Source organism: Trachymyrmex septentrionalis, unplaced genomic scaffold (assembly GCF_001594115.1).
Source record: "Trachymyrmex septentrionalis isolate Tsep2-gDNA-1 unplaced genomic scaffold, Tsep1.0 scaffold7, whole genome shotgun sequence".
NCBI classification, from domain to species: domain Eukaryota; kingdom Metazoa; phylum Arthropoda; class Insecta; order Hymenoptera; family Formicidae; genus Trachymyrmex; species Trachymyrmex septentrionalis.
The window spans coordinates 106,347-118,790 of NW_017305884.1; the positions used below are offsets into that span (position 1 = coordinate 106,347).

Below are 12,444 nucleotides of genomic sequence, written 5' to 3' on the forward strand. Positions count from 1 at the left end.
TAAGCAGCCAAGCTTGAATCTAAAGTGTTAAAATAATTCTTTGTATACTTTAATAATATGTACAAATTTAAAAGTCGCAAATCATGCAGAGTTTTAGGAAAATTATAACAAAACTCACAAAAAAGCACGATAAAAAGTCTTTAATAACATTTTTATTAGTTGTAAGAAAATAACTGACTTTAAAGGACTAAAGAAAAATTTTTTTCAAAAAAATTTATCTTTTTGACTTATTCACAATCACGAAAGAAAGAAAATTGCCTTTTCGTTTTATTCACAAACATTAAATTATTATAATTTTGATAATATATTTAACAAAAAACTCTAACGAAATAATTATAAATATGTATCTTACAGTCTGTCTTTAAATTGTAAATTAAATAAATAATTATAAAAAATTATAAAAAATAATGGATTATATATGCGGAGAACAAAAATATTTTGTTCAGTTATAACGAGAAGGTACATACCCAGGAATTAGTTGTGAAAAATTTATGACATACCTATATGGTGCAATGTTAGGCCATGTAGATCCTCGTCCTTCCTGTTGTTCCGTTTCGAGCCTGTTAATTAAATTACTTCTCACTGAATCAACGCTGTCCCCCTTTTCTATCACTATACCCAAGGACGGCGAGTGTGCGTTTATAGAGAAATATTTTAACATTGGATAGTGCATGATCTCGTACTCACGACAGATCGGATTGTTGTCATCATCGGCACAATCTATAGCCGAAACGACGACAATGTCATTCCAAGCTAAAACATTATTTTCATTTATTTAATTATTATGTAGTAGTATATATGTAAATGAATAAAAAAAATAAACGATTTTGTGGGCACCGTTTTTTCTTTTCTGTTCCGACTAAAAAATTAATTTTTCGAGAAGATTACTCAGATGACTAGATTTGACACAAATAATTTTTTATAGTTATTATAATTTATGTCTAGTAGCGTCTTTCCTGTAACTATTTGCTCGTGAAGGTTATTTGAGAACTTACGTAGAACATCACTTGCCAAAGCCTTCCATGTCGGTGCAAATCTGTAACAAAAGCCGCACCAACTGTTATAAAACTCAACGAGCCAGCTTCTGGTGCTCTCGTAAACACTTGTTTTGAAATTTGTGGCATTGAGTATTACTACATCATCGCTGGCATTATATAAGCCTTGACCACCTAGGTTAATCAGACTTTGAGACTGATCCTTATGAGCTATTGCAGTTGCGCTGTTCCAGTTTATCATTAGAATGTTGAATAGGCATAATCTTAGTATAATCCCTGTTACTTCTAGCTGCTCCATCTTGCATCTCTAATAATTGACATTAGAATCCAACCACTTTTACTTTGTCTATAATTATGAAATATCAATTGACCATTAATTAAAGTGATACATTAAATATAATTTAAATATTATTTTAATATTGCATACATTAACTTTGATACATATTTTGTAGAGCAATGATTAACAGTTTTATCTTATGTATTCTTTCAATTCTCAGTATGGCAATTAAAATTCTTTTTAATTAAGCTCACCATCAAAAAATATTACTCCAAGAATTGCAGTTAAAAATAACATAATAGAACATAGTAAAATATATAAAAATCTTAATTGTAATCTACCCAGTAAACAAAATATATTTTTCATTATTTTCTACGTGCATCATTTATGTTTACATAAATTTCTTATTTTATTGTAATTTTTGACAAACTAAACTTCAGGAGAAAAAAAAAGATATATTAAAGATATATTAATAAAAAAAAGATAACAGACTTATTTTTCAATTAATTTTACAATAATTAAATTTTAGCAAACTTGAAAAAACTTAAAACACGATAGAGATTGAGATTACTTCCTCATCAGAGATTTTCCACGAGAAAGGTAAGTTCAAAATTAATTAAGAATTAAAGAACTGTTGATTGAAACAAGAGTAAGAGTGATTATGCAACACACACACACACACAACACACCTCGCACAATTATTTAAAAATATAATTAAATATAATTAAATACAAATTTGCTTTTTTCCACAGGATTAATATAATCTGAATATTTTTGTTTAAATAAAATGGGAAAAATTCACTCAACTTTCTGCAGAGAGATGGAACTTGGATGTGACTAATTTGATTTTTAAAACGGGAAAAAATCGCTAAACATTCCATAGGAACTTGTGTGATTTTATGAATTTTGTGCATGAAAAGTCGAGTGATAAAACAAAGAGATAAGCAAATAATGTTATTTTACATGCGGTCCAGTATAATAACGATAGATTGCTAATCTAATAACAAAATGAAAAAATGCCGTACAGGTACAGTACTTTTCGACGTGTCACCTCGTATTTTTCGACAGATACGTTCCCAATCGGCTGATACTTTGAACGATACGAGATCTCGTTGGTTCCACCAGGTTCCACCTTAACATCAGAGGAAGTAATTTCCTAATTTACTAATTTACATTGATATACATACGCATGTATGTATGTACGTACGTACGTACATACATGGCACTCGGCAGTAGCACCGATCACGAATCCGAATCGCGAATCGCGACGTGATGAAACATAACCTGCCAGCCCAGTGATGTCACTGACGTCACCGATGTGTACTATGTTGCACTATGTGCAGAACAGTAGTATAGTACAGTGCAGCGATGCGAAAACTACCAAATGGAGATATCAAAGAAATCTTTCTGTGGCAAGGTAGAGGGCTCCTCTGTACGCAATACGCATGCGTAAATTATCACCCATCATATACATGTATATGAGATTATTGTTCACCGAAAGGAATAATAATCAAGGATAAACGATGCATTATGCACATTATAATCAATTCCGTGTGTGAAACACGGAATACACTCTAAGACAAGGGTATAGGATATTCTCGTGCGTGACATGTTCATAGCGTTCACGCCCCTGGCCAATCACTTAACGCTCGCAACACTCGCGAGCATCGTTTGTACTTGTTTAAACATTTGATAAACGACAAGGATAAAATGATTCCACGAGCGTGTTAGCGTTAAATGGAACATGGAACTCAGCCCAGAATTGTTTTTTAACAAGAGAAGAATACGCGGTGAATTTGAACGTGTTATTTCAAGCAGGTTCTTTCCTTACAGGATTTGAATCGCACACAGCTATAACAAGATTGAATACAGGATTGAGAAAATTTACTTACAAGTTACTTTGTAAGTTACTTTATATGCACTTATTATAGAAATTGAGTACAATAAATACGAACGCCTCGATAAATTAAGTAATTCCGTAGGAGCCCGCGTCCTGCCCGCGAGCCATCATGTCTCCCAAAATGTCACCTGTATGCGCCGGTATTCATATTCATTATTGGGATCTCCGCTCCTTCAATCGATATATGCTACTACATATACGTAAGAATCGGTGTTGCAGTACAATTAAAACACACGGTGAACGCTAGGATCGGGTTATCTTTTTCTTAACAATTAATTAAGAAAAGGATAACATGACTGCGTTCATCGCGTATCCGCAGAATTCACGTTATTGCAAAAATTCCCTAATATCAACTACGCGAAACACTGAGAGGTTCTTACTGTTTCACTATTTCAGTATTCGCGAGGTAACGAGGTTTGTCCGCGGTTGATGAATGAAATTTTCCCCAAAATAAATTGAGGCAGTGTTTGGCAATGGAGCCCAGCAAACGAGAATGGATTGAAATGAATTGAAATAGATTCAGATTTTCAGAAATATTGATTCACGAATGTTAAAATGAATGCTTTTCAATTCTGAATGCATTTTTATGTATTTATAGGAATTGCATGGGACATATATCTACCATTCAATCTAAAAATAATATTAGCTTTTTCTGTGCATTGTGAATACTGTTCAATTCAAAATTTTGAATAGGAAATGCAATTTTTCAATTGCATCCTATTCAATTGAATCTAATTGAATCCAATCGAATCCAATTAAATCCAAAACAAAGTATTCGCTATTTAAAATACGCGCATTCGGATAGAAAAAAATTTCAATCCATTTTGATTCATTCTCGTTTGCTGGAAGCATACAGTCTATATATATTGCAATATATATATTGCAATATCGTATGGCGTACGGATTACGGATTACGGATTACGCTCCAAATACTGCCTCATTCGACCCTGGCAGCGGAAATGGAATTCTGTAAATTGTTATAATGTGCTCATAAAGACAATTGCACAGTTATTTTATATGTATAGTAAAAAATTAAGCTGCGCAACTGTCGTTATATATTATACGAACACTTTTAGTACGAGTTACAGAATATAGGAACTAGCGGTTTATCTTTTACTTGGACGTGTTATCTTTGTTTTGTAGTCACAAACCGGTTTGCGTTAGCGCATATATATGGGTGTATGTAATCTCGAGAGCAAGGCTCTCATTTCTGTCGAGTACTGATATAGGTGTCACTGGGTATCACTACAAATTATCAGTACAAGTACAGTTATACGTGAAAATAAACAGTGGAAGTCCACATCTCATTTACCATTTGTCAAATCATCTCATCCAACGATTGGAAAATCGCGACGTGACGTGTCAATGAATGATTCTTCAAACTAAAATTAAGAGACTTTTTGCACCAATTTCTGTTTCATTGTGTAAGACAAATAATAAGAAATTACGTATAATATGTCCGCAGTATCCACAAGTAATTTCAACGAGTTCGTATTTTAATATAAATTATACATTATTTTTATTTCAATTTTCTTAAATAGCGTGATGAGTTTACCGACTCTACCACGTGTTTTGGTGTCGAGCAATGATGTTCCTGCTCCCGGTATCGATTTGCTTCGCACAAAGTAAGTCTGAATAAATCCGAAATACTCGAAAGATTATATAAATCATGAATTTTTTTTTACTGTTAAATTGTTGATATAGATGTGACCTCACTATTATACCAGCTAGCATAAGTACTCGAGAACAAATGTTGCAAGCTCTTCCTGGACATGATGCTGTATTTCTCGCTAGTCATCATATTGTTAACAGCGAGTTCCTCGATGTTGCCGGTAAAAATCTAATTTTATTAATTTTTCCCATACAACTTCCTTTTTGTTCTTCAATTCCATAATTATATGGTCATTCAAATATTCTCAAACGAAATTTAATTATTTAACATTTTTATTTAAAAAAATATACTCTTAAAACTTGATCGTTTCTTATAAATGCTTGGTAAAATACTAAGCAGTGTAAGAGAAGAATAAGATTTAAAATTATTTAAAGTTAAACAATTAAATAAAATCGATATCGTCGTGCCGAGCGATACCTCTTTCTTGCTTCAACATTGAATGACTCGATGAAAAATAATCGTACTGAGAGCTTGATAAAAAAACAAATGAAAAGTAAAGATTCGCTTTTTCGAATGCTGTAAACCATATTTATGTGCAATTTTTAATCCGCGCCGTGGAACTTGACAAATTTCGTAAAAAATTTTGAGATTCGATGCATTTTCATTTATGTTTGCATAACTATAAAATATCAATAAGACCATTTTCTAAAGTACCGATCTGAAAAATAGAGATTTCAAGCTGTAAAATGTTTTTTTCAAACACCTCAATACTCATGATTTTTCACAAAGTTATTCCATCTTGAAATTCGCTTATTTTTACAGACTGGATATTATATTTTTCTAAAAAAGCGATTACAAAATTTTATCGTGTGACGAATTCAATTTTCGTTTTTTTTTTAGGACCAAATTTAAAAGTCGTGTCGACAATGTCTGCCGGGTACGAACATTTAGATGTTCCAGAAATTAAAAAGAGAGGAATCAAAGTCGGGCACACACCGATGGTGCTATCCGCTGCAGTGGCGGAAATTGCGGTGCTCTTAATGTTATCCGCGGCGAGACGCGCCCATGAGAGTCGTATGAAACTGGAAGAGTAATTGTTTTATTTTATTTTAAATTACATAATTTAATCTATTTCTCCCCATCCTCCTATTTATATTTATAAACCAGCATTTCTTTTTTCCGTATGAATACTCTATATGGAGCAGTTTTTCAATTTTTTTTATACATGTGGATTATGTACATATATATACTAGTATATATGGAGAGAAAAAAATTTTTTAAATAGGCTAAATAGCCTGTAAATAAGTAATAGTAGAAAGAAATGGATGGAAATTAATGGCTATCTAATCTTATTGACTTTTCAAACAAAATCTATGCTTGAGAAGCCAATAAGATTAGATAGAAATCAATGTAATCAATATAATTAAAGCATGTTTTTGTTAAATGAATATCTCTTTCTGATACGTTTGATAAATATTTTTCTATTTTATTTTATATTATTTTATTTATACTGAATTAATACTCATATAATTATATAAAAGATGATGTTATCATATCATCTATACATATGAATTCTAGCTGAAAGCAATAAAATTATTATTTAATTTTTCTATTTTTATCAGTCTTTATTTAAGTAGTTGCTTAACTGAAAATTAAATAGTGATTGATGTCATATATGATGATGTAATTAAGAGGTGAATCAAGATTAGGACCACAATGGTTGCTGGGACAAGATTTACGAGGTTCTACAGTTGGCATCTTCGGCCTAGGAAATATTGGTCAAGCAATAGTTAAACGATTAAAGGGGTTTGAAGTAGGGCATTTCATTTATACCGGACATTCACGCAAGAAAGCAGGTAACTAAGCTAAGTAACTTATTAGAAAAGTAATTTTTTTTTTTATTGTAATGTGTCATACATATGTATATCTATATTCTACATCCTAAATTTTCTATTATAATACCTATAAAAACAAGTCGATTACAAAACATGGATTTATCATATGTATACCGAATGTCTTATTCTAATTGCCCATCTCGAATAAATGGACCCTTGTAAATGCCTGTAAATGAACATTGTACTGACTGCGTCCGATAAATGTGCTATCAGCGCATATTGTAACATTCTATCCTTGTTTTATATCTAATGAATGATAACGATTAATGCAATAGTGTTTCTCGGATACAACCATCGTAGAAAATGTGAAAGGCAAAAATTATAGGACACACTTCCGAAAAGATGAAACTTCCGATTTTGTTGTCGATTAGTATACTAGTATTTTGGTGTGCTGATTACACAAATATGATCATGAAAAGAAATATTACCGATAAGGTCATTTCCAAGATCAAACATAAAAAACCGTCTTTTTTTTACATTACATTTTTGTTTTCATATTTTGACATACATTGTCAAGATATACCTTGTCAAGGTCATGACTTAAGTGATCTCCGATAGATTTTAGTTAGTAACCGTTCTTCGTTTAAAGTTATTAATAGGACAAGTTTGAAAAATAACATCTCATTTTTCTGCTATACATTATGATACTAACAATTACCCAATTAGCCTCCCTTTCTGCTTACATACATAATAGCTTTCCACGAAATGATTCCTCTTCTGGTTGTCTGAGGGGGAGGGGGGAGGGGACACATTAAAGAAAGTACGAGGTGAGTCGGATAGTCGAAACCTCTAAGCAAAGGAGGAGATGAGGTAAACTTTGGATTTAGAAAATATTTGAAGTGGGAAATTAAAATGAGACGCTCTGTATATAAAAAAGTTTATTTATAGCTTCGTAAAAAGTTATGCTGCATTTATATTAAAATAGTGAATTTATATTATAGGATTGTTAAAAAATTTTTGCACACTATAAATCTTTTAAATTAACTAACATGATTCAGGTGATGAACTTGGGGCAACGTTTGTATCTCTGGATGAGCTTCTAAAACAGAGTGATTTTATCGTAATCTCAGCACCTCTAAATAACGAAACTCGAGGACTTTTTGATGACAAAACTTTTGATAAGATGAAGAAAACAGCCATCTTCGTAAATATATCTCGTGGTCAAATTGTCAATACCGATTCACTTGTGAAAGCTCTTCGTAATAAGAAGATATTCGCTGCTGGGTTAGACGTTACCGAACCAGAACCGCTACCACCGAAACATGAACTTTTAAAACTATCTAATGTCGGTTGGTAATCATTTTTATTTTCTTATTATTTTCTTGTAACATACGATATCACACACTTGAGTATTCGATAAATCGATTATGCTCTAGAAATTCTATAATTTCAAAATATTCTAGGAATGTAATACTATTATGATGTATTATAATTTACATATATTTATGTACATATCATTAATTTTTTATTTTGGTAATTACAGAAATTACGCCACATATAGGTAGCGCGACAATCAAGACCCGTAACGATATGTCGACAATCGCTGCGCAAAACATTCTTAATGGCCTTGAGGATAAACCTTTGATTTACCCTTTATAACAATTCACTTTTCTTGTGTTGTGCATTTCTTACATTTATTAATTTATTTAAAAATATTACTAAAAATGTAAAATCATTCATGATGTAACAAGATCCTCTTTGATTCTTCAAATTACACAAATATAATCACTCGGCAAATCCTAATCCCAATTTAATTATTTATATAATCAAAATTAATTTATTCATGAAATTAATTTATTCATTAAATTTACTGTACTGATTAAAGCTCCTGACTAGTCGCCACGGTCACATTGGATCGTGATGTTAAGTGAGAAATGATACGTTGAAATTTCTTGCTCTTTTTTTTATAAATAGAGAATTAATATAGAGATAAAACAAAATTATGAGTTGCCTTTTTTAAAAATGGGTTGCAGCAATTAGTCAGAAGCCTCGATCCTTAAGTAGGCGCAGAGTGGGGGTTACAGCCACTTTTTCTTTTCTTTTCCTAGATGGACTCCAGTTTTAAAAGGAGTCACAATATCATGATACAATAAAAAATGAATAAAATGATCCAATATTTAGCTTCCTCGGGAGAGGAGGGAGGGGGCCTCTAAAACTATTGCTTCATAACAATCAGGGAGTGATTTTGTATGTCTACTTAAGAGTTGAGCAATAAAATAAATATTACATTCATATTTAAGTGAGTACATCTCTAGAAATATTTCTAAAAATCTTGCTTACCAAATCCAATTATTTAATTAATTGCTATATTGAAATGAATGATCTTATAAAAGGTACTTCGCAGGATATTTTCAAAAATTTTACAAACACATTAGTATATTTAGATAGCTGGAAGTCTCATGATTTTAAAATTTGGTACTTTCTTCTCTTTATCTAAAATCTATCAATTTTTAAAAAATTTTTAACAATTTATTACTTACTAAATTACTTAATGTAATAAATTGGAACGTTATTACACATGATAATTTTCATAAAAAATATCAAGTATTTTCTTAATAAATAAATAATAAAATTGTAACTTTGATTGTAACTTTGATCTCTGCATTTCTCAAAAAGAATCTCTCTCCAATAGATTTCTGAACTAATATGCCGATCGGAGAAGATCGCTTCGATGACTTTGACCTTGGCTTAATGATTACCTCCAAGAGGTTTTAGCCATCGTTATTCGTTATAGAATTATTAACCAAAATGTTTAAGAAGTAATGTCTCATTTCTGCTATACAATATTAAGAACTACTCCATATTCTCTTTATTAAGGACGTTGAATTTTCTACGTGAAGCGAATTCCACTCTACTTTCCCCCTGCTTAAGGGAGCACGACTTCCACGAAGTAAGGGCCACCTCACCTTTCTTCTGCCTATATCAAGATCAAGGTCATCAGAGTGGTCTTCTCTGATCGGCATATTTTTGCATTAAACCATTATATAATAATCATTCTAAAAGATCTTTCATTTTTCAAAACACACTTGCAGGAATATGAATAAACGTAAAATTGCACAATAAGTAGAAACGTAAAAACATATTTGATATTCTTGAAAAAAGATTATTGTTTATATAATAATTGCAATAACTTATAAATTCATATATCTGAACAGTGTTCAGCATTTATCACCCATAATGGACAACAGGTAACCATCAGGCTTCCACCACTGCATTTTTTAAACTACTTAAGATAGGATCAATCTTATTTTCCAATGATAATACATGACCGGTGTTGCAATTGTGACTAGCAATAAAACTAATGACCAATGGCAACTTATTTATTTGAATAAAATGAAAAAGGAAAACATAAAGAATATAATAATATTAAACATTAAATTATTATTAATTTTAAATATTATTAGATAATTGTGAAAACAATTTCTAAAATCAATCAGTACCAAATTATATTCATACATAATACATTAATAATTTTAGAATTTATTTTGTAATATCTTTAATATAAAGTTCAAATAATTTAATTTAAATTAAAAAATTAAAATTACACACACACACACACACACACACACACACACACACACACACACAGAAATGACTTAAAAAAAATTATTTGATATTTACAAAAGTATAAATTATTTAATAATAATAAAAGTTTGTAATATTTAATAAAATAACCAATTAAAACGTTTTTATTAAATAAATTATTTCTAGTAACATTCAAATAATTGTTCTTTTATCTTTTTTTATTACTTATTATCTCTATGTGTTTATATAATTTTCAAGATCTCAATTATAATCTTGTTTCAAAATTACATAAAATTAAATTATACAAAATAATATAAAATTTATGCATAAATGCATATTTGATACAATTTGTTATGTATTTTACCTGATAATTACTATACATGCATATAATGGTTTTATTTTTGCCAAGCCCCAATTTACTTCCTTGATCCGTAGCCATTCCAAAAGTAGATAAAAAACTGGCTCTTGTAGCTAACTCTGGCGCCTTTTCATTAGCTACAGATATAACAGGTACTCCATCCCTGTCAGTAATTAATATACTATGCAAACCTTCCACATTAGTTAACAGTCCATAGAGAAATTTCTTCAATTCCTAAAATAACAAAATCATAATTCAAATAAATGATATTCCAAAGAGAATTTGATAATTACTAATATGTTTGACCTGCTTCAATTATTGGATTAATTGTAAATATATAATAATATAGTATATAGATATAAATGCAAAAAGATGATTGGTTTCAATAAAAAAAACATAAAGATGGCACACAATAAGAAAAGATTTTAGAAATATTTGTCAGAATAAAATTTTTTGTTAGCATAATTTATTTTACAAATCTTGTTTTGACACACTGTCACAAATGCTCCAAAAATTGTGTAAAATTTTAGATTAGAAATGTTAGAATGTTATTATTATATTTATTTCAAAGGAAATACATATATACGACGTATGATTTGTCAAAGCATAGTATTTCTTGTCATTTTGCAATTTATGGTATTAAGTAATTTATTAAGTAATTCAAATAAAATATTGCTAAAAATTTGTCTGATTATTGATAGAATAGCAAGCTTGAAAATTTTTTTACAAATTTCAAAAAAGATTTATTAACGTCAAATGTGCAATTTTTTAAGAGATTCTGCACAGTATCCTTTATAAATCATTCTAATGATTCTGATCAATCAAATCTGTTAAAAAAACAGATTTTAAAAGTATGCTACGATTTTGTTGAGAATATCAATAGCTTTGGTCATGTTACATGCTTCAATATGGTCCTACCATAGCTCCTACTCATTTCATGCTTGGTGGAACATGCAACACGAACAAACTTAAAGCTGATTCTACAATGAGTAGATAGTCGAAAATTTTAAGTCTTAACCAATCTTAACCAAAATAGGACACTATGATTTTTTGCATCTACAAGTTGTTAATTATACAGCGAATCGTTTAGATCAACTAATGGGAGAATAAATATAAAGTTGAATTTGGCCAATCTTAAAAAAATTGGTAGTCCTCATCATACAAAGTTGGCCACTGGCCAATTTCACTGATTCACCGATAAGACTTAGGAACTATCACCTATCAACTCGTTATAGAATCAGCATAATAGAAATAGAAGATAATATAATGGTAAATTGATTGTAGAAACTGAACAAAAGTTGCCATTTCGTAGTCATTTAAATGATGTATTCTCTTGTAATATTGAGGATAATAAAAATTCATCTTCATCTAAATTATTTATTCCACTTAAATGTTTATAACTTGGCAGATTGTATGTGGTTTTTATTAATACTCTGCTGATAGATAATATCGACAAGCTCTGCCAATAAAATACGTACAGACAATCTGTTGCAATACGTATCTGACAATGAGGAAATCTGTCTTCTGTTATCATACTGCAGCAAGTAATCTGCTTTCTTGGAGATGAGCTGAACAAACTTTTATCAATCTGTCTAATACTTATATCTATATGCAATATATGATCTATTCTTTTTGTTACAATTTTTAAAACTTTTACAACAGTATGATAAAAAAAGATCTATATATTTTATATATAAAGCTGATTCTGCAATGGATCGGTTGTCGAAAATCTTAAACAGTCTTAATCTAAATAGGTGACTATGACTTTTCGCATTTATAAGTAGTTAAATGTACAGCGGGTCATTTACCTCGATTAATAGGAAGGAGTAAAACTTTGGTCAATCTTAAGAAAATTGAGTAACTTGATCGATTCACCGATAAG

The 12,444-nt window shown here is 30.3% G+C and overlaps 3 protein-coding genes across 11 annotated transcripts in view; 1 reads left to right on the forward strand and 2 right to left on the reverse strand.

Moving 5' to 3' along the window:
- Window positions 1-2,574, reverse strand: part of LOC108753606 (sulfhydryl oxidase 2-like) — a 4,748-nt gene extending 2,174 nt beyond the window's left edge. Inside the window, exons 1-4 of one of the 7 annotated variants that reach the window (XM_018495349.1) lie at window positions 2,557-2,574; window positions 2,298-2,404; window positions 996-1,341; window positions 501-753 (exon numbers count right to left, since the gene is read on the reverse strand). In XM_018495349.1, coding sequence (XP_018350851.1) covers window positions 501-753; window positions 996-1,293 — 551 coding nt within the window. In that variant the 5' untranslated portion in view covers window positions 1,294-1,341; window positions 2,298-2,404; window positions 2,557-2,574. The other 6 variants (XM_018495348.1, XM_018495351.1, XM_018495350.1 and 3 more) reach the window with 6 other exon arrangements.
- Window positions 2,575-4,402: 1,828 nt separating this feature from the next.
- On the forward strand, window positions 4,403-8,448 carry LOC108753607 (glyoxylate reductase/hydroxypyruvate reductase-like). 3 transcript variants are annotated; one of them, XM_018495354.1, is made up of 7 exons: window positions 4,403-4,646; window positions 4,714-4,797; window positions 4,877-5,004; window positions 5,685-5,874; window positions 6,477-6,640; window positions 7,678-7,968; window positions 8,163-8,448. In XM_018495354.1, exons 2-7 carry the CDS (start codon window positions 4,718-4,720, stop codon window positions 8,276-8,278), a joined length of 969 nt encoding a protein of 322 aa, XP_018350856.1. In that variant the 5' UTR covers window positions 4,403-4,646; window positions 4,714-4,717; the 3' UTR covers window positions 8,279-8,448. The 3 variants fall into 3 exon arrangements, with proteins under 3 accessions (XP_018350856.1, XP_018350859.1, XP_018350857.1); XM_018495357.1 differs by having other exon boundaries at window positions 4,403-4,620; XM_018495355.1 differs by having other exon boundaries at window positions 4,403-4,596.
- Window positions 8,449-9,277: 829 nt separating this feature from the next.
- LOC108753434 (ragulator complex protein LAMTOR3-A) overlaps window positions 9,278-12,444 on the reverse strand; it is a 3,723-nt gene continuing 556 nt past the window's right edge. The window contains exons 2-3 of the mRNA XM_018494991.1: window positions 10,567-10,796; window positions 9,278-10,010 (exon numbers count right to left, since the gene is read on the reverse strand). Coding sequence (XP_018350493.1) covers window positions 9,875-10,010; window positions 10,567-10,796 — 366 coding nt within the window. The 3' untranslated portion in view covers window positions 9,278-9,874. The remainder of the gene's footprint in view (window positions 10,011-10,566; window positions 10,797-12,444) is intronic.

Excerpts from the sequence above, each read along its gene's own strand:
- LOC108753607 (XM_018495354.1), top strand. The coding sequence starts at position 4,718 with ATGAGTTTACCGACTCTACCACGTGTTTTGGTGTCGAGCAATGATGTT. Across the intron at positions 5,005-5,684 it reads CGAGTTCCTCGATGTTGCCG|GACCAAATTTAAAAGTCGTG; the intron begins GTAAAAATCTAA and ends TTTTTTTTTTAG. Across the intron at positions 5,875-6,476 it reads AGTCGTATGAAACTGGAAGA|AGGTGAATCAAGATTAGGAC; the intron begins GTAATTGTTTTA and ends GATGTAATTAAG.